Here is an 18318-nt window from a genome sequence, read left to right on the forward strand (position 1 = left end):
GTGCCAAGTTATGAGTTAATATTAGCAAGCTTGGTTAGCAAAGTGCATCCTCAGAAACTAATTAGTGCTGAGTAGGACACAAAAAAATGCTGCATTTTCCCTCAGAACAAAATGGGACCACTTACAATCTGTTAGTATAATTAAGTACACAGCAGCATCTCAATGAGTGAATCTTGGATATACAAATTATTGCATGTCCCACAGTTTATTGGAGTTATACAGGTCCAAAACTGAGGTCATATTTTTTGGCCTTCCAGTATTAATTGATGGACTGAAGGATAACTTGGGCTCTTTAAGTTCTTTTATTGAAGCACAGATTAAAAACAGATTTTCCCACTTTGGGATGCTCTTGCACACTAATTTGAAATTCGACAGATGAATTAATACTGCGATCAAAAGCTGGTTCTTTGAGCTCAGAACCATCTCCAGACTAAAATCTTTCTTAAAACAATGAGATCTGGAAATGGTTGTATGTGATTTTGTTACATCCAGACTGAACTGCTGTAATGCACCACACTGTGGAGTTAATCAGTCAGCTCTTGCTTGTCTACAATACTCCAAAATCCAAAAGAAAAAGAGAGAGAGATTACATTACTTCAGTGTTGGCAGCCTTGTATTGGCTCTGCGTTACACAATCCAGTATAAAGGGAGACTGTTTGTGTTCATAGCCTTAAATGTTTCCACACCTGCATATGTGGTAGATACACTTCATCCATGCACTCCCTCAAGATCATTAAGGCCTGCTTCCCAGTCACTCTGTCCCATTCTTCAGTCAAAGCTTCTTTTAAAAAAGGGGGTTGTGCCTTTGCTGTCGCTGTACCAAGAATCTGGAATGATCCTCAGAAATGCGTCAACTGTGACTGTCTTTGAACCCAAGCTAAATACATGCCTTTTTGTGTTTCAAGGTCTTGGAAACAGCTGATCTGAACTGTGGTTGGCAGATAAGTTGTTACTGCACTGAACCATTTATTTAACCATAAAGCACTTTGGTTTTAAATATCCTACATAAATAAAATGTACCTACTTACTTATATTCTTGATGTTTATTAGATAATTGCCTTTAACCACAACCACACAGCCACAATCCAAGTTTATCCAATAAATCCAATTATTAGTTTGGCAGAAAGCTTAGTAATAATTTGAAATTCTTAAATGTCATATTTTTTCATAGTATGAGGACTTTAAATTGTACCTTGTAAATCTTCTTCTTTCTTTAAGTCTTGCCACAGATCATCTGCTTCCATCTCACCCAGTCCCTATTACCCCTTCTGCCACACCAGCCCTCTGCATGTCCTCCTCCACTACATCCATGAACCTTTTAGCATTAGCATGATGTAGAGTTAAAGTGGTCAATGATGCTTTAGACATGGACATGTGGATATTGTTAAAGTTCAAGCAATTCAACTTCCCCTGCCTGTAGTTGTAGGTTATTCCGGCCCTGACTGTCTTCAGGGAAGTCAGAGCTGGGCAGCTGTAGGCTTCTTAAAGCCTTTTCCACAGACTGTAATGGAGCTGTCCAGTGCTGAAAACACCACAGTCTCAAAAACAGTTTTTATAGATCGTGACACAGCGTGTGATGTGACCTTTAATCGGTTTCAAGATGATCCATCATCAGAAGAACAAGGATAACAAATCTCCCAGAATCCAGGAGTGGGTGATCTTTGCTCCTGATTGGCCGCCTCGTGCGTGTCCACTCATGTCCCGTGCCTTCACGTATGACGGTGACGTGTTCCAGATTAATGGGCCAGTTTATAATTAGATTCATGGAGTATTTCTGGAAATAGACCACTTGTGCTGGGCTCCTGGAGTACCCATTCTTGGTTTCTCACTGCCACCTTGTGGATTTTTCGCCCGTGTCAGCGCGCCGCTGGTGTCGTAGGTTACATCTTCACCGCTCAGCACCGATCTGTCTGCACAGAAAGTGTGGAAATAAGATGTTTGTGACAGCTCTATGTTCTGCATTTAATCACACGTGGCGTTGGGACTGCTCGGCGTGGCTTCTTATTGATTCCCCGTTCGATGTGCTGAAATAGAAGAATCCCTCGTGGTGTTCGTGGGGTTCTAACAAATAAATAAATAAACAAGAGCAACAAAATGAGTGTTTCAGGCTCGTGATTGTGTCGCTTTGTGTGATGCCCTCTTGTTTTTTTCCACAAGAGCAAAAAAAAAAAAAAAGCAGCGCTCCCCCCTCCTCCCCCCTTTAAAGATCCTGATCCCTCCTCATGCTCACGGAATCAAACTTCAACTCCATGTTCGTGACTAGGATTCAGACCAGAGCTGTATAGATCCGGAGACAAGCAACCCCCCCACAGACCCCAAAAAAGTGGCTCTTTAGGGGGCCGAAAGCGGCGCCATTCAGTGTCACACCTGCAGACTGCTCTGCTGCCTCACAGATATGCTGCACCACTGGAGGTAGCACCGTGAGTCATCCGTGCGCAGTGACAAAAGAAAGACAAAGCTCGCTTTAAATGTCAGCAAATCAAAGTCTCATCAACACAAGCAAGGTCACCTTGTGTCGGATCTAACGGAGAGCCGGGACTCGGGTCTATTGTTTCTTCTTCGTCTTGTTTGAGTGGAAGAGCGCGGCAGGCTCTCGTCCAGGATTCAGTTTAGTCACAAAAAATTTTTCTTTTTCTTTTTTGTTTTTTGGACTGTACCTGTTCACCTGGACACACATAGGCGCGGTAAGTAGCTTCATTCTTCATTTTCAGGGTTTACTGTAGGAAGCCAGCACGCAACAAAAGTCTCCTTTATTGCCATCGATGCTCTAACAGGTGTTTTTATAAAGCGGGAGAAGTTCCTTTGACACTTCTAGGTTTAAATTACACGTTGGCCCAGTTTGCACGCAAATTGCACGTATTTGTATTTGTTATTTTTGAAAAGGTTTCGAATATAAAAATAATATTTGAATATTTAATAACCGCATGGGGGGAGGGAATGAAGATGCACGTCGTCTATTTCCGTGGGTTGACTTTAACCTGGGCCGGTGAGAGGAATGATCACCTTGAACTAATATTTGTCATTGATATTAGTGTGGCTCAAGCTAATGACTGATTACCAATAAGGCCATGATATTAATTGGAGAAAGTATAAATAAATAAATAATAGTATTAATATTATTATTATTATATTATTTGCATTTTTTTTTTACTTTCGGCCTAACATCCAGAAACAATATGGTTAAATGTTTTACATTTTTAATAGCTTTGCCAGAATAATTAGGGTTATTAATAAGCTCTGTTGTGGTAAAAAATAACCATCATTCAGATCTCCTGAGCAGTGAGCGATGTTACTGAAATGATGTGATTCTGTCAGAAAGGGTTTAATTAAATAGTTAACTGTTAGTTGTGCGTAAACGTAAAGTGGTAATGTTTTAGTTATACATTTATTTTTGTAGCTTGGGCTGAGAATTTGAAGCCCCAAATCAACTTGTTAGAGAGACTGTGCCCTTGTCGTCCAGAGTCTCCAAGTTGAGCATCTCTTTCAGTGTTAAAGAGGAAGAGGCACATTTTTGTTTTTTAAGTCATACACGCGGTATTGTTTCTGTTCCCCTGTCATTGGATAGCCCAGAGACAGCTTTGGGAGGGGAATAAAGGAGAAAAAAAAAGTGACCAGGCTTTTTGAGGTGAGGACTTTGGCACAGGGTCTCGGGAGTGATGGCGGCGTCTGCACCCTCCTCTTCTGGCGGCGATCCGGATCCCAACTCGACAAATTTACGGCCACCGGGCTCAAGTAGGTCCATTACAGATAAAATGCTATTTCACGTGTGCTATTTACTTTGTGGGCAATGCCATTAATCATTTTCATCGAGGGAGGGAGAGAAAGAGAGAGTGCGGGTGGTGGTGGTGGAGGAGGGGGGGGGGGGGGGGGGGGTGGAGAAAGAAAGAGAAAAATTCCGCTGCCATTTGCGAGAGAGAGAGAGCTTCCTTCGCCACAAATCACCGCTGCATTTCATTCACCATACGGTCCCCTCACCCCCACCCTCCACCCCTCCCGGCATCTGCGTGGCAGACCAGTGCTGCTGTCAGAAAATGATGTCCTCTACTAACATCACACTGCAGGCGATTAGCCTGGAAGACAAGCCCAGAGGAGCACCACCGGAGAGAGAGAGAGAGAGGATTTATTATTATTATTATTATTATTATTATTATTAATTTTATGTTTTTACTCATTTCTAAATTAAAGTGCCTTCATGGAATAATAGAAATTGCGTCTGAAGTTGCTGTTAAAAGCCTGCCCTAATAAATTGCTCCTAATGGCACACTTGAGCGCTGTAGCCTTCGATAAAGGGCACTGTGCAGTCATTTCACTGGCAGCGGTTATACAAGCACGAGTCTGGGGTCTAAAATCATGTAACAGGTGTAGACGTGAAATAAGCACAGATGCTGGTGAATTTAAGGTTTTGCTGTGTTTCTTCCAGTCCTGTGTGATCTTGGATAACCTGTAGGAATGGCTTTGCGCGTGCAGTATATGTGTCTCTAATGCACTGCGCTGGTTGCTTCACATTAGGCCCATGCATTGCCTGGCTTTTCTATATATCTGCACGTCTGCAAATGTATTGTGTGCTTTTAATCCTATATGAAAATGCTTGTTCAGCCTGTTTTTATTTATTTATTTATTTATTTTTCATTTTTCTATTTTTCTTTTCTCTGTCTCATTTCTACTGGCTTGGGGGGGGGTCTGTTAAAGTGCGTCCAGTGAGCTGAGCCCAGCGATGATTTATCTAATGAGCCAAAGCAAGGGTTAAATTGGGATGTGGGAATGGGACCGATCACCACCTCCTCCTCCTATCTCCCCACTCCTACCACCCCACCCCTGCACTCCCTCCTCCCCTAAATTGCTGTGTTTTTCTTTTTTTTTTCTCGAGGATTTCGCCTTTGCTTCCCATCCAAGGTGCCCCATCCCCTCTCTGGCTGGAAGCACTTGATAACACAGTAATTCTCTATCTGTCACTGGCCGGCAGGCTCATGTCTACCCACGCTTGCATTTTTAACCAGCATCTTTTCACTCAATCAGGCTGGCATGGGATCAAAGAGCTAATTAATTTTAAGTCCTTGCCCAGGTCATGAACGGTGACAGGCGCTGAAAATACAGCACTGCCCACCAGAGTGCGGCTAAATGTTAAAATACTCCAAAGAAACTATTTCTTTTGCTTTAACATTCTTCATCATTCTCATTTTCTTCTCATCATTTATTTTCATGTGTAACTGTTCAAGCTAAAAAATAAATAAATGCATTCAAAATGAAAGAGTGCATTTCTTTCTGTGAGGCCGTCTCTAATAGTTTTCCCTCCTTTAAATGTCAGGTTATGATGCTTGGTGTGGAGTTGCGCATGGCTGTACTAGAAAATTGGGGATGAAAATATGTGGTAAGTTCGCCCTTTTTTTCCAATATTATATTTTTTTCTGAATAAATCTGCATCTCTCAATGATCGAAGCTAATATTCTACAAACATGACTGTAGGCTTCACGGCCTGCATCGTTTTACTCGCGGCTCGTTTGGAAACAGCGCTGATTGCTGCTCTAATTAGATTTTTAATTCCCTTCCTCGCGAAAAAAAACCCCCGCAAGACTAACCAGCATTATGCAGTTTATTAAATTACCCCCACCCCCCAATATCATCTCGCCATTTTACACAAAATGGGAAAAAATGCTTCAGCTGCCAAAAACCCATCAATTGATGCCCGAGTCAGAGCTGATGAAATTAAAGAGGGAATTATGCGGGATGGATTTTCCGATTTCCATCTTCAGAGTCCATTTGAGCCTGACACTAACTAACCAAGGACAGTTACCATACTGGTGAATGACACGCACCAGTGCGCGCTACAATTATTTTTTTGGTATCTTTCACCGACACGTTTTACTGGTTTTTGTTATGGTCATTAAATAGAATCCACAACTACGCGCCAAAATAGAGAAAGAAACACAAAAACAACGATTTCTTATTTAGAATTAAAGTAAGACTGTAAATGTCAGAGGTTTTTAGCTGTATTATTTTATTTGTATTCATATATTCGTATGAATGTATGACTACTTGTGTTCTCCGCTGCACAGTAAAGTGCACAACGTGTCTTAATAAGAATGTACATCCACTAAACGACAGCCATTTGTTTTTGCCTGGCTGGAGTTTGGTGCTGATGTCACTGGCTTCAACCTCCCAGAGAGGTATCAAACCCCACCCGTCCGTGAATAGGACAGAATGGGAGCCTCTTCTCATTCAAAATAAAGGCAGAGAAAGGACAGAGCGAGAGAGAAAGCGGGAGAGACGAGATAAACTGGAGAAACACGAAAACAGAAGTACTCGTTATTGTGCATGTTATAGTGGGGAAAGCTGCAGCTCTCATCATGTTTGGGAAGTGTTTTCATCCTCCGGACTCCCCTTCTTCATATTTAGGATTCCTGCAGAAGAACAACAATCTGGAGGAGAGGAGCAGGATTGTGAGTTCCTTCAAGGAGCGCACAGCCAAGAACCTGCTGTCCTGCGATAACAGCGGCGGAGAGGCGCGTTTCAGGCGAACAGAGTCCGACTTCTCCAATCTGTACGCCAGAGGTAGGCTTAAAATACAAAGAAAACCCGTATGTTCGTTATATTTTAACATCATCATTATATATTAGGCCTAAATTCACCCATAAACCTGTGGGAAATTCTTGGATTCTTGTGCAAGAATAATTTTCTCAAAAATGTCTTTATTGAATTTGATGGTTTAAGAAAATGAAAACATAAAAGTAATAAGTTGTAGGGAGATCCTGAGGTTTCCAAAAAATAAAAATAAAATTGTAAAACATGTAAAAATCAGAAAGAATAATTAAAAAAAACAAACAAAACACAAATGAATGCAGATGACCTTTGTCATTTTTTAGAGCTGCTACCTGCCAAAAATGGAGAGGAGCCAACCATGCAGTTCTTGCTGGAGGTCGTGGAAATCCTCACCAGCTACATCCGGAAGACCTTTGACAGGTCTACCAAGGTCCTGGACTTCCACCATCCCCACCAGCTGCTAGAGGGCATCGAGGGCTTCAACCTGGAGCTCTCTGACCAGCCTGAGTCTCTGGAGCAGATCCTAGTGGATTGCAGAGACACGCTAAAATATGGAGTGAGAACAGGTATGAGGCCTGCAGGCTGTAGTGCTAATCAATAACTTTCATTAACTCACACAAATTCTTAGATAATAAAGTGTTTTCTGAGTATCTTTATTGCATCTTCATCAATCGCAGGTCACCCCAGGTTCTTTAACCAGCTCTCCACCGGATTAGATATTGTGGGGTTGGCAGGAGAGTGGCTTACATCTACAGCCAACACTAATATGTGAGTACTCCAATACAGCCGGGATCAGCGCAATAAAAATGTGATGTTTTTGAAGTTATTAGGTTCATTAGATTCAGCCTATTTTAAAGCTCTTTTTTTGTACTCACTGTTTTTAATGGCCCATGAAGAGAGAGGCTCCCAGTAAGAGGAATACTTCAAGGGACATACAGTAATTACTGTGTTTGGCAGAGGAATGCCCAGCATGCTCTAATAGATTGTCAGTCAAGCAAGAAAATAAAGAGCACAAAAGAAGACATTCAGATGGCTACTCACTGGCAGTATTGTCGATGTTGTCCTGCGCTTAGGCTGTGGTCACATAATTCAGCCCTGCAGGCAAACTAAATTGCATATTGATTTGCATTCACAGTTTACATGTTGTCTTTGTTCCATGTGCTGCTGGTTCCTGTGACATAACAATGCCGGGAGAGAAAAATGAGTCTTTTCCCTTCACAGGATCGGTACAGCAGCCATTATTGGGGCTCTGCTCAGTTTTGCTATAGTGCAATCAATCCTGAACGTGAGTTCTAAATGACTCTTTGTCAGAGAAGACTGTGCAGGTGGTCGCAGTCAGGGCTGTAGTCTGTGGACATGTTGGACTGCATTACGTCATACTTTATAGACTGAGAAGAATGAGTGGTGTTTTGCCACCTAATGCGTTCAAAGGGGAAGGAACAAAACATACCATACATAGCAATAGTGCTGCATTTGCATGCATCAGCGTAAAATAAAAAAGATGAGCGATTAGTTTTGTTGGTAATTTCTGCAAAATCTAGCCGATGAATAAAATAACAGGTGGAAATACTTAAACATTGCAGGTCTGTTTATCAGAGCTGGAAGGTCTGAGGGATGTCTGATCAAATCAGTATTGTACATTGTACCAATGTAACAGGGCGAGCTGTATCACTGAGCACCCCAACAAACAGGACTCACAAATCAGTGTCATACTGAAAATGTTACCAAGCTTAGTGAATATGTTCATATAGAGCACGGTTAGATTTCTGTCCACAAATGAAGTTATGCAAGAAAACAAATTTTTATAAAGCAAACATCACAAATTTCTCAGTCCCATTCCAGATATTTATATTTACTGACATCTTCAATACACTCAACGTTAATGGATACATGTCAGTGCACCTGTTTGATCTGCAGTCAAATATCATTTATTTATATAGGAGAAAAAGGACACCTTTATTATTCCTAAGGGGAAATTTATTGTAAAAAAAACAACAAAAACAAAACATCAAACGGGTATTAAATATTCAAAAAAGCAACAGTATGAAATTACTTTTTCCAGTCTATTTTTCCTGCATGTTGGAATACAGAGACATAAACAAGTTAAACTCCTTTGATAGAGGGAGGCTAGGATCAGCCGGGAGGTCATTCGGGGTCACAGTGTAATGATACCTTAAAGTCTCTTATTGGTTTTTTTTTTAGGTTTAGTGACCCGAACGAGCTGAGAATATAATAAAACATTCTCATAAAAGTGCTATCGACATGAAAACGACAAAGCTTGTGATAAAACTACATGTGCTGGTGATTTTTGAACTTCAGGTAGACATCATCCACCTGAACGTCAAAGGTCAGCTTATGTAGAAATCTGTCATGATCCCGAGAAGTGCCGAAGATGAGACGTGCAGAAGCGTCGGATGCCTGGTTTGATTTTAGCCATGGACCTTGTTTCCTGTCTCCTATTAGAAATTAAATGATCTTTAAAAACAAAAAGAAAAAGTGCTTTTACATTACATTACAATCTCACTGTTAAATGGCAATACATGCATCTATCAGCTAAAACCACTTATATACTAAACAGACGAGGAAGGTTGGCAGCATGGACAAGTCATCTGTGAATCACACTGCTTGCACTCCAGATGAAAATTGGACTTTGCTTGTGATTAAGCTACATAAAAAAGCCGACAGAGGGTTGTAAAAAATGGCTGTTGACATAACTTAATTGTTCATTAAGGTCTTATAGATCAGTCCATTGTTAAGAACAAATTATGGGTTGCCAAACTGAAAAATCCCTTTGCCTCATTGGTCAGCTTAGTTATTCTCCTTCAGCACAATAAATGACGGCAATTTTCTTTTTTTTTAAAGTTTATAACCGATCTGTCATCATTTCTGAGCGGAGCTCATCCTTCACAACAGATTATCTAGAGATTAGTGGAGCTTTTAGAGGGTAATAGATGTGAAGGTTTATAGTAGACTAATGCTTTTCAAAGTCTTCTTCCCTCTCATTGGTTGAGACATCAGTCCATCATGTGGCTTTTAAAAAGTACCCTCACCTTTTGTGTTGCTAACAACACCCCTGTGGAGGAGTTGAACCCACGGGTGGAGGTTGCTTACACACCAATTTACCTTTATTAATTACTCTATCAACCCTAATTACCCCTGGCAGATATTGACTGACACTAATAGACTGACAATCACATCCTGGTCTTACATAATCAGAATGAGTGAGCCTCGTCTGCATGAACGAATCTGACTTGTTTATGTTTTTCCCCCTTCATGTTGCCATGGGTCTATACATGTTGAAGATGCTGTGAGTTACAGTGTGACATACTGCAATGTTCCTAATGATTTAGTTACTGTCTTTACATGAATGGATAGATGTTTGTGCAAGCAGAAGAATACTGGTTTGGAGAATTTGGATGAGTCTTTTTGTGCTGCAATTCCAAATTGGCTGTGTGCTTCTTTGAGGTTGTTGGTTTTCATCTTGTTTCGTTATATGACAAATCTTATACAGTCAGGGTGAAGAGAAAGTACACCTTCTTTCAGTTACAAAATTTTAATAACTTCAATTTCAACATAAGGTCTGGACTTTGACCGGTCCTTTGCAGCATCTTGATTCTTTTCTTTTTTACCCATTCTGTTGTAACTTGTCAATTTAGGCCAAACCTTAGGTGCTGGAGCGATAGCCTCACATTTGTCTTTAGAATACTTTGGAGGAGTTTGTGTTGGACTATGTTTGACAAACCTAAATCCTTACCCCTCCACATCCATGCTTGACAGTTGGTATGAGGCGTTTGTGTTGAAGTCTTGTGATTTGTTCAAATCGAACTTTGCAAACCTAGGACACATTGCCATGTTCTTTGGTCACCAGGAGAGGCTTTTTCTTGGCAACCCTTCCAAACCATACTTGTTCAGTCTTTTCCTAATTGTACTATCATGAAGTTTAACATTTAACATGCTACCCATAGCCTGTAGAGTCTGAGATGTAGCTCTCTGTGGGGGGTTTTAAGTTTGTCTGAGCATTGTGTGGTCTGACCTCTGGGTGAATTCGTCCACTCCTTATAACCCCTGATGGGCACATATTGGTCTTATCCTTCCAGAGCTGCAAAATTTCCGCTTAAGATGATCTGCTGTGGTGACCCCTAAAGGCTAAAAGAAGAAGAAGAGCTTTATGGCATACAAAAATAAGATGAATTTCATATTGTTTTTAAGCAGCAGCCAAGTGCTGGCATCTCCAACAACCGTTTTTTCACCCCATGAGTATAACAGATGACTACTTTCCTTTAAAAAATACTCTTTGTTCTGACCAAGACTGGCCCTTTCAGTGTCACCAAAAATTAACTTACTGCTCATGCTGTATACAATTAAAGTATCCAAATGCACTTCATGCTGCCCCTCACCTCACAACTGAGCTGATGTTTTGTTTTTTAATCTAATACTGTCCATCTCTAAAACATTAATTAGAGTTAAAGACTGTGCTACATTTTTAAGTGGAAATCAAACAGCCGGGTTTCATTTACATGTAGCTCTTCAAGTTCTCTGCTTTTGGTTTGGTTCAGGTTCACCTACGAGATCGCCCCCGTTTTTGTGCTAATGGAGCAGCTGACTCTGAAAAAAATGAGAGAGATTGTTGGCTGGCCAGATGGAGAGGGTGATGGGATATTTTCTCCAGGTAAAATCTCAACCAATGATCAACCTCCAATGGAAGCACATGTGCATGAAAACAGTAAAAATGCAATCATCAAACTATACTCATGATGCAAAGTGTCCCATTTTAAAGACAAAAGAAACAGACATTGGGATTATAAAATTACAAATGTGTAAAAAAATAAAAGGTGAGGTTAGTATTAACTGCTTCATATACAGCTGGCTGCTTTACCATTATCAATGTATCATAATTATTTTTAAGTATGTGAATCTACAAAGTTATTAGTAACTGTCAGGGACAAATAAAGAAAGTAGTAGAAGAAGTTTTGCCTTTGAAATATCCATATTATCACATATGTAGCAAATTTTTAAGCCATGTTTTGATTCTGCAGGTGGAGCAATTTCCAACATGTACAGTGTGATGATTGCCAGATACAAGTTCTTCCCAGAAGTGAAGACCAAAGGCATGGCAGCTGCACCCAGACTGGTCCTCTTCACCTCAGAGCATGTTAGTCAAACACTAACGGTGTCACTGAATATTAACATCTCACCACCGGAGCATATTTACATTAGGTGGGCAAATAAATATCAGCATCATAGTGATGAGTGATGAACTCCTGTCCCTGCAGAGCCACTACTCCATCAAGAAAGCAAGCGCAGCTCTGGGCTTCGGAACAGAGAACCTGATCCTTTTGAACACAGATGAAAGGTTTGTTTTGTTATTTAACCTACCTGCACATAGTTTAGGAAAAATATTTAACATCTAGATGAGATACTACTGCATATCCTCTTCTTTTCCAGAGGGAGAGTCATTCCTGATGACTTAGAAGCCAAAGTAATAGAGGCCAAGCGAAAGGTAAATGTCTGCAGCAATGACTCAGATATCGCCCTGCTAACATTTTTATTCCCTCTGTTCAGCTACTGCTTAAAATAAGAAACACTTACATGAGCTGCAGAATTTGCTTGTAGCAAAGAAAACACTCGGTATGCTGGAGCAGTGAGGCTATTTCAATAAAGTTAAGGCTTCTGTCTGTTCACATACGACGCTCCCTCTGCTTTTAAGTATCTCTTTCCTTCAAAGGCAAAGTGATGCGTAGACTAGAAGAAATGGGGAAGCAATTTTGCCCCAACAATAGGTGCAGATGGAAAGAGAGCGTCATTTGAGCAACGTGTTTTAGCCGATCTCTTTGATGTCAACAATCAGGCAGAAAGAAAAGAACATAACAACCTGAATTCAACCAAGAATTGTCTTTTTTTGTTGTTGTGTGTGCTGTGCCTTTGCATCGTAGGGGTATGTTCCACTGTTTGTGACTGCCACCGCTGGTACCACCGTCTACGGAGCCTTTGATCCCATCAATGAAATTGCCGACATCTGTGAAAAGTACAATATGTGGCTTCATGTGGATGTAAGAGAATATTGATCTCCAAGGAAAAAATGAACACAAAGCTGTACAAATCAGCAGTCTGCTGTGGCATTATGATCAATATCAATATGTTCAGTGTTATTACCATGTTGTGACCCGTGCAGGGTGCGTGGGGAGGAGGTTTGCTGATGTCCAGGAAACACAGACACAAGCTGAATGGAGTGGAGAGGTAAATGAACACATCGCCTGAACTTGCAAACACGGGTTTAGACGAATTTCTTGCACATCTGCTTCACTACTCAGCCTGTAAAAAGCAGCATCTTTTCTATATTATTTAAGACAGTCATTTTGTCTAATGAGCACAAATCAAGAGCTTGCCTACCAGGCGTTTTCAAGCTGCATATAATGAGAAAAAAATCTCAACACTCTAATTTAACAAAGGAAGCACACTTTACTCAAAACACACAAAGAGAAAGACAAGAGTCAGGCGATAAGAGGGCCAAAACAAGAATCTGAATGCCTTGTGAAGCACGACAAGCAAAAAAAAAAACCCAAAAGTTCTGGATAGCTGTTTCATGACGATCTCAGCTATGTCGTGTTAGTGAAAAGAGGCATTCTTGGTGACCTCATTTATTCTTTCAGCCACTTAAAAAATTTAGGTGCTGGAAATTATGTAACTTTGAGCTTTTCAGAGAAGACCAGCAGGCCAGAATATACAGGCACATACAGATGAGTAGCATATATTGTGATAAATGTGATCAAATTTACAGAGAGAGAAAATAATGAGGTGCAGAGCCTTAAGACAGCCCATATGTCTTTTTCTTTCTTTCTTTGAGTATTATATGTTCTGTCATTGAGAATTTTAAACATTCCTGTCTCAATAAGATGTAAGAAGAGTGCAAGTCCTAAAAAAAACAGGCAAAGATTTTGAAAAATGTTTCAAAACTTGTCAAAAGAGGCACTGTCTGGCATTCAAGAAGTATTTTTTATTTGCTTTTTGGGAAAGTTTGACAATAGTTGCATCGAACATAAATAGGCAAACCCAGAGAGACACATCAGTAATTTCAAAGATACTAAGAGACACCATTTGATTGAAATCAGTGTCTTTAGTAGAGTGTGTTTCTTTGGCCAGAGAGGAAACTGGAAAATCTGTATTTTAGTCTTAAGCCAAGAGTGCAATCTGTTCTCAGCTCCAGCTACAGATTGCAGACTCCATATTTCAAAATGCAAACATGCAAAATTATTACATTCAAATCTTGAGAGGGTCGGTGTCGTTTTACCTTTCACTACCAGACTCCATAAGCACACACACACACACATTTCCACACCCTCACAGAGCTGTGTTTACTGTTTCAATATCTCTGCAGGGCCAACTCAGTCACCTGGAACCCTCACAAGATGATGGGAGTGCCACTGCAGTGCTCTGCCATTCTAGTCAGAGAGCGGGTGAGTATGTGTTTGTTTCACTTTCCTGCTCCGCACCATACCACCTCTGCACACACAAACGAATCTGTGCACTTTCACCAAAACCATCTTGTTCATGTCTCATCACGATCGCTTCCGTTGCAGGGACTGTTACAAGGCTGCAACTCTATGTGTGCTGGATACCTCTTCCAGCCAGACAAACAGTACGACGTTACATACGACACCGGTGACAAAGCCATTCAGTGTGGGCGGCATGTCGATATCTTCAAGTTCTGGCTGATGTGGAAGGCAAAGGTGTGCTTTAATCTGCAGGGCTTCTGTCAGCTTTGCTGCCATATGCAGAAGCAGATGGTAACAGCTTCTTTTTTTCCCCTTACAGGGAACAGTAGGATTTGAGCAGCATATTGATAAGTGCCTGGATCTGTCAGCCTACCTCTACAATAAAATCAAAAACAGAGAGGGATTCAAGATGGTGTTCAAAGGAGAGGTGAGATGACTGTTTCCACAGCAAACATTTTAAAAATGAACATCCAGAGATTCCCTGCAGCGCTAACTCGAACAGATGAAAAATGTCTGTGCTTTATTTTATCCGAGTTTTCTGCTCCACAAAAGATATTTTTCATTTGTGATGAATAACCGCAATAATTCAGCACTTGATGCCTTAATTTGGTTTTGGGATTGATTGGGTCGCTTTGCTTTGCTGACATGTTGACAAGAAACGCTGAAAATACAGAAGGCAGCTTTTTATCAGCACTCATTACAAATGTTGTTCCCATTTTCTCTTATCAGCCGCAGCACACTAATGTCTGCTTCTGGTACATTCCACCGAGCCTGCGCAGTTTACCTGATGGTGAAGAGAGACGTCAGAGGTTGCACAAGGTAATTACTCCTCAATCTGCAGCTCCCCTGCTCTCTTAGATTGATTTACGCACCACTTTTCTGCCAGGTTTTATGGATTCATAAAGTCAAATATGAATATGTATACATATACATTTGCTTTGAATGTATTCTCTCATTGACCACTTTGTTAGGTACACCTTGCCAGTACCAAGTTGGTCAGTCTTTTACTTTCAGAACTGGATTAATTAATTGTAGTGTAGATTCAACAGGGTGCTGGAAACATTCCTCAGTGATCTTGGTCCATATTGATGAGAACACACGGTCGACTTTTCAGCTGAACATCATTGATGTGATTGAGATCTGGTGACTGTGGAGTGAACTCGTTGTCATGTTCAAGAAGCCAGCTTGAGATGATTTGATGACTTTGACTGTTCTTTAGCAACAACAGCCTGAACCAGCCATACGAGACAGAATGGATCTATGCTTTAATTTTATTTACACAAGATTCTGACTCTACCGTCTGAATGCTGCAGCACAAATTCATCCTAGTGTGGTCTTCTGCTGCTGTAGCCCATGTGCTTTGTGGTTCAACATGCTGTGTATTCAGAAATGCTCTTCTGCATACCTTGGTTGTAATGAGTGGTTATTTATTTTAGTGGTCACTGTTGCTTTCCTACCATCTTGAAGCAGTCTGGTCATTCTCCTCTGACGTTTGGCCTCAAGAAGATATTTTCACTCACTGGATATTTTTGGTGTTTTTGACCATTCCCGGTGAATTCTGGAGATCGTTATGTGGGAACATTATTTGTTTCTGAAATACTCAGATTAGCCCATGTGGCACCAAGAAACATGCAACATTTAAAGTCACTTAAATCGCCTTTGTTTGTCATTCTGATGCTCGGTTTGAAAATTCAGCATGTCGTCGTGACAATGTCTACATGCCTAATGCACTGAGTAGCTGCAATGTGATTGGCTGATTATATAGGTGGTGTGGCAGGTTAGTGTTTTGATCATTCTGAACTTTTTTTTTTTTTTTTTTTTTTTTTTGCAACAGGTGGCTCCGAAGATCAAAGCAATGATGATGGAGTCTGGCACTACGATGGTGGGTTACCAGCCACAAGGAGATAAGGTCAACTTCTTTCGCATGGTCATCTCCAACCCTGCCGCCACCAGGTCAGACATCGATTTCCTGGTCGAGGAGATTGAGCGACTGGGGCATGACTTGTAAGAGTCATACCTGTATTTTTTTTCTTAACATTTTGTCTTTTCCAACTCTGGAGAGACTCAGGCTTGGCTTCGTATCCCGTCTATCTCCTCAAGACATATAGAGATGTTGCTTATGGGTCTTTTCTGCTAATGCACAACAAATAATAACGCCATGCCCTGTGTGTTTCTGTCTCTTGTCTTTTGCAACCGTGACATATACTTAACATATTTGCACAACAGGTTCTCTGAGTGAAAAGGTTTAAGAACAGTGGTATTCTTGATAAAAACATACATGAAGAGGAGATGAAGCTGAGTTTAACATGGGTTACTTTTTCAATGAAATATGCAATAGCAAGAATGTCTGAACACTTGATGATTCTGTATATAGCTGCTATGAAAAATGAAAGACTGGTCAGGATCTAAAATTTAAATATTTTTTTCACAGATGACAGTTCGGGGCGCTATATAGTATATATGTACTATATGTGATAATTATCATTCGATAAAAGGTAAATATTAAGACAGTTGCACCATGACATTTTAGCTAATATTTCCCTTTGATATACACAAGTGGGAATATATATAACACAGTCACTGTAACAGGTTCTGTACTTGGTTGCTGTGTTTTTAGAATTTTTTGTGTAGATTGTGTAAAGTACTGTTACATTGCCTTTGTGCCAAATGTGTCCTAGTTTTACAGTGAGAAAATCCTATATGTAAATCAACCATATGTTATGTGGTAGCTACATGACTTTATTTATATTGAGAGATTATAATTGTGAATAGGTTGTCTGCTATTTGTAACCTGCCTTCCTTCCTTTTTGGGAAACGCTGCTGTATTATATCGCAATGTTTTGAATAACAGTCATGTCTTTTAGTGTATTTGTGAACCAAAGAAGAGTTATGAATATGTACATGTTCCTTGTTCTCCCTTACAGAGAGACTCAGATGTTTATATAAGAGTACTTCATTTAATGCCTTTAACTTTAGTGCAATCAGTGTTGTGTAACCGTGCAATGTCATTGTGATTCACTGACTGGCAGTGTGGCCACTACTGCCGGTGCTTTGTTAATGATAAAAAAGCACAATGCTAAACCTTGATCGTGGGGCAGCTTTGATTCGAGGGACACATGATTGTCTGTATTATAATGTGTGGAGTGGAGTAAAAGTATAATATGCAAACTTTTGTCTGTCTGAACGTCGTCGCCATAGGAATGTTTTTGTGTTGAGAAATGGGGATTGTTTATCATAGTATGTTTTGCCTGAACAATGAAGTGCACAGTGTTTGCTACTATAACAAGCCATATTAAACAACTGTACACTCCCGAATTAGAGGGACGCAATGTCTCTTGTCATATTCAATGTAAGTACTTTGGCAAATCATTTGCAAAGTATTACTGGTGTATCTACAAGGCTAATAAAAACACAAGCTTTAGGGTGTCTGTGATCACAGTTCTTTGTCAGAATGGCTTTTTTAGGTTAACAAAACTGGTGTTACATCTTTATTCCTTTAGGTTGAACAGAGCCCACTGTTGTACATACAATAATAGTTATAATTATTATTATTATAAAGTAAGCATTTTTCTTCTATAACAATCCAGTTATATTCAACAAACATCCAATCCCTTTACCAGAAACTGGGCTTCCACATTGTGCACATTGAGGGAGAAAAAAATACAGAAATGATCTCAAAGTATTACAAATACATCAAATAAAGAAAAGTTGTGTGTTTTATGGTTATGTGAATTGACTATATGTAATATACACTGCATAACTGAGACATCCCAGTGATAATAGAAGTCCAAAGTGGTCCCAGTGGGTAATAAATTGATTAAGAGCTGTAACCCCCTTTACCTGGAAGACTGGCTCCACCAGATTCCAAACTCAACATCAGAGGTCTCTGTTCAGAAAATGCAGTGCTGGGAAAGCTACGGTGCTTCTAGATAACCCAAGCTTGAGGAAGACACCCATACACCACCAGGTTTTTTTGATAGAATATGCAGTAATGTGCCTTATTGTGTGAATGCAGTTGTAGTCAAAATGTCAAAAATGTAGTTTGTGTAGTTTTGTCTCCGTACACCATCACAGGAGATTTTTAATGAAACAATTAAGATATGATTGAAGTGCAGACTTTCTGCTTTATTTCAAATTCTCACGAATAATGGGACAAATGACTGACAAGCATTCTCATGGCCAGGTGAGGTGTTCTTGCTTGTACAACTGAAATGTATGTTGACATTATTGTAAAAGTCTACAATCAAGAGAATCCTTCATGAATGGAAATATAGAGGGTTTACAACAA

General features: G+C 40.2%; 1 protein-coding gene across 2 annotated transcripts; it reads left to right on the plus strand.

The window, feature by feature from the left end:
* Positions 1-826: 826 nt before the first annotated feature.
* Positions 827-17440, plus strand: LOC308410339 (glutamate decarboxylase 1-like). 2 transcript variants are annotated; one of them, XM_080903604.1, is made up of 17 exons: positions 827-2684; positions 3644-3732; positions 5306-5368; positions 6394-6549; positions 6861-7103; positions 7215-7305; positions 11094-11206; positions 11574-11689; positions 11811-11890; positions 11983-12037; positions 12471-12587; positions 12710-12774; positions 13913-13991; positions 14115-14264; positions 14350-14457; positions 14760-14849; positions 15865-17440. In XM_080903604.1, the coding sequence occupies exons 2-17, from the start codon at positions 3657-3659 to the stop codon at positions 16036-16038; spliced, it is 1776 nt and encodes a 591-aa protein (XP_080759730.1). In that variant the 5' UTR covers positions 827-2684; positions 3644-3656; the 3' UTR covers positions 16039-17440. The 2 variants fall into 2 exon arrangements, with proteins under 2 accessions (XP_080759730.1, XP_080759729.1); XM_080903603.1 differs by having other exon boundaries at positions 828-2684; positions 3566-3732.
* Positions 17441-18318: the final 878 nt, after the last annotated feature.

This window comes from Rhamphochromis sp. 'chilingali' (genome assembly GCF_963969265.1).
Source record: "Rhamphochromis sp. 'chilingali' genome assembly, chromosome: 14".
Taxonomy (NCBI): domain Eukaryota; kingdom Metazoa; phylum Chordata; class Actinopteri; order Cichliformes; family Cichlidae; genus Rhamphochromis; species Rhamphochromis sp. 'chilingali'.

Bases quoted from the DNA above. Each gene is read 5' to 3' on its own strand.
- LOC308410339 (XM_080903604.1), top strand. From the start codon at position 3,657: ATGGCGGCGTCTGCACCCTCCTCTTCTGGCGGCGATCCGGATCCCAAC. The intron at 11,690-11,810 runs GTTAGTCAAACA...CTGTCCCTGCAG, and splicing joins TCCTCTTCACCTCAGAGCAT to AGCCACTACTCCATCAAGAA. The intron at 14,850-15,864 runs GTAATTACTCCT...TTTTTGCAACAG, and splicing joins GACGTCAGAGGTTGCACAAG to GTGGCTCCGAAGATCAAAGC.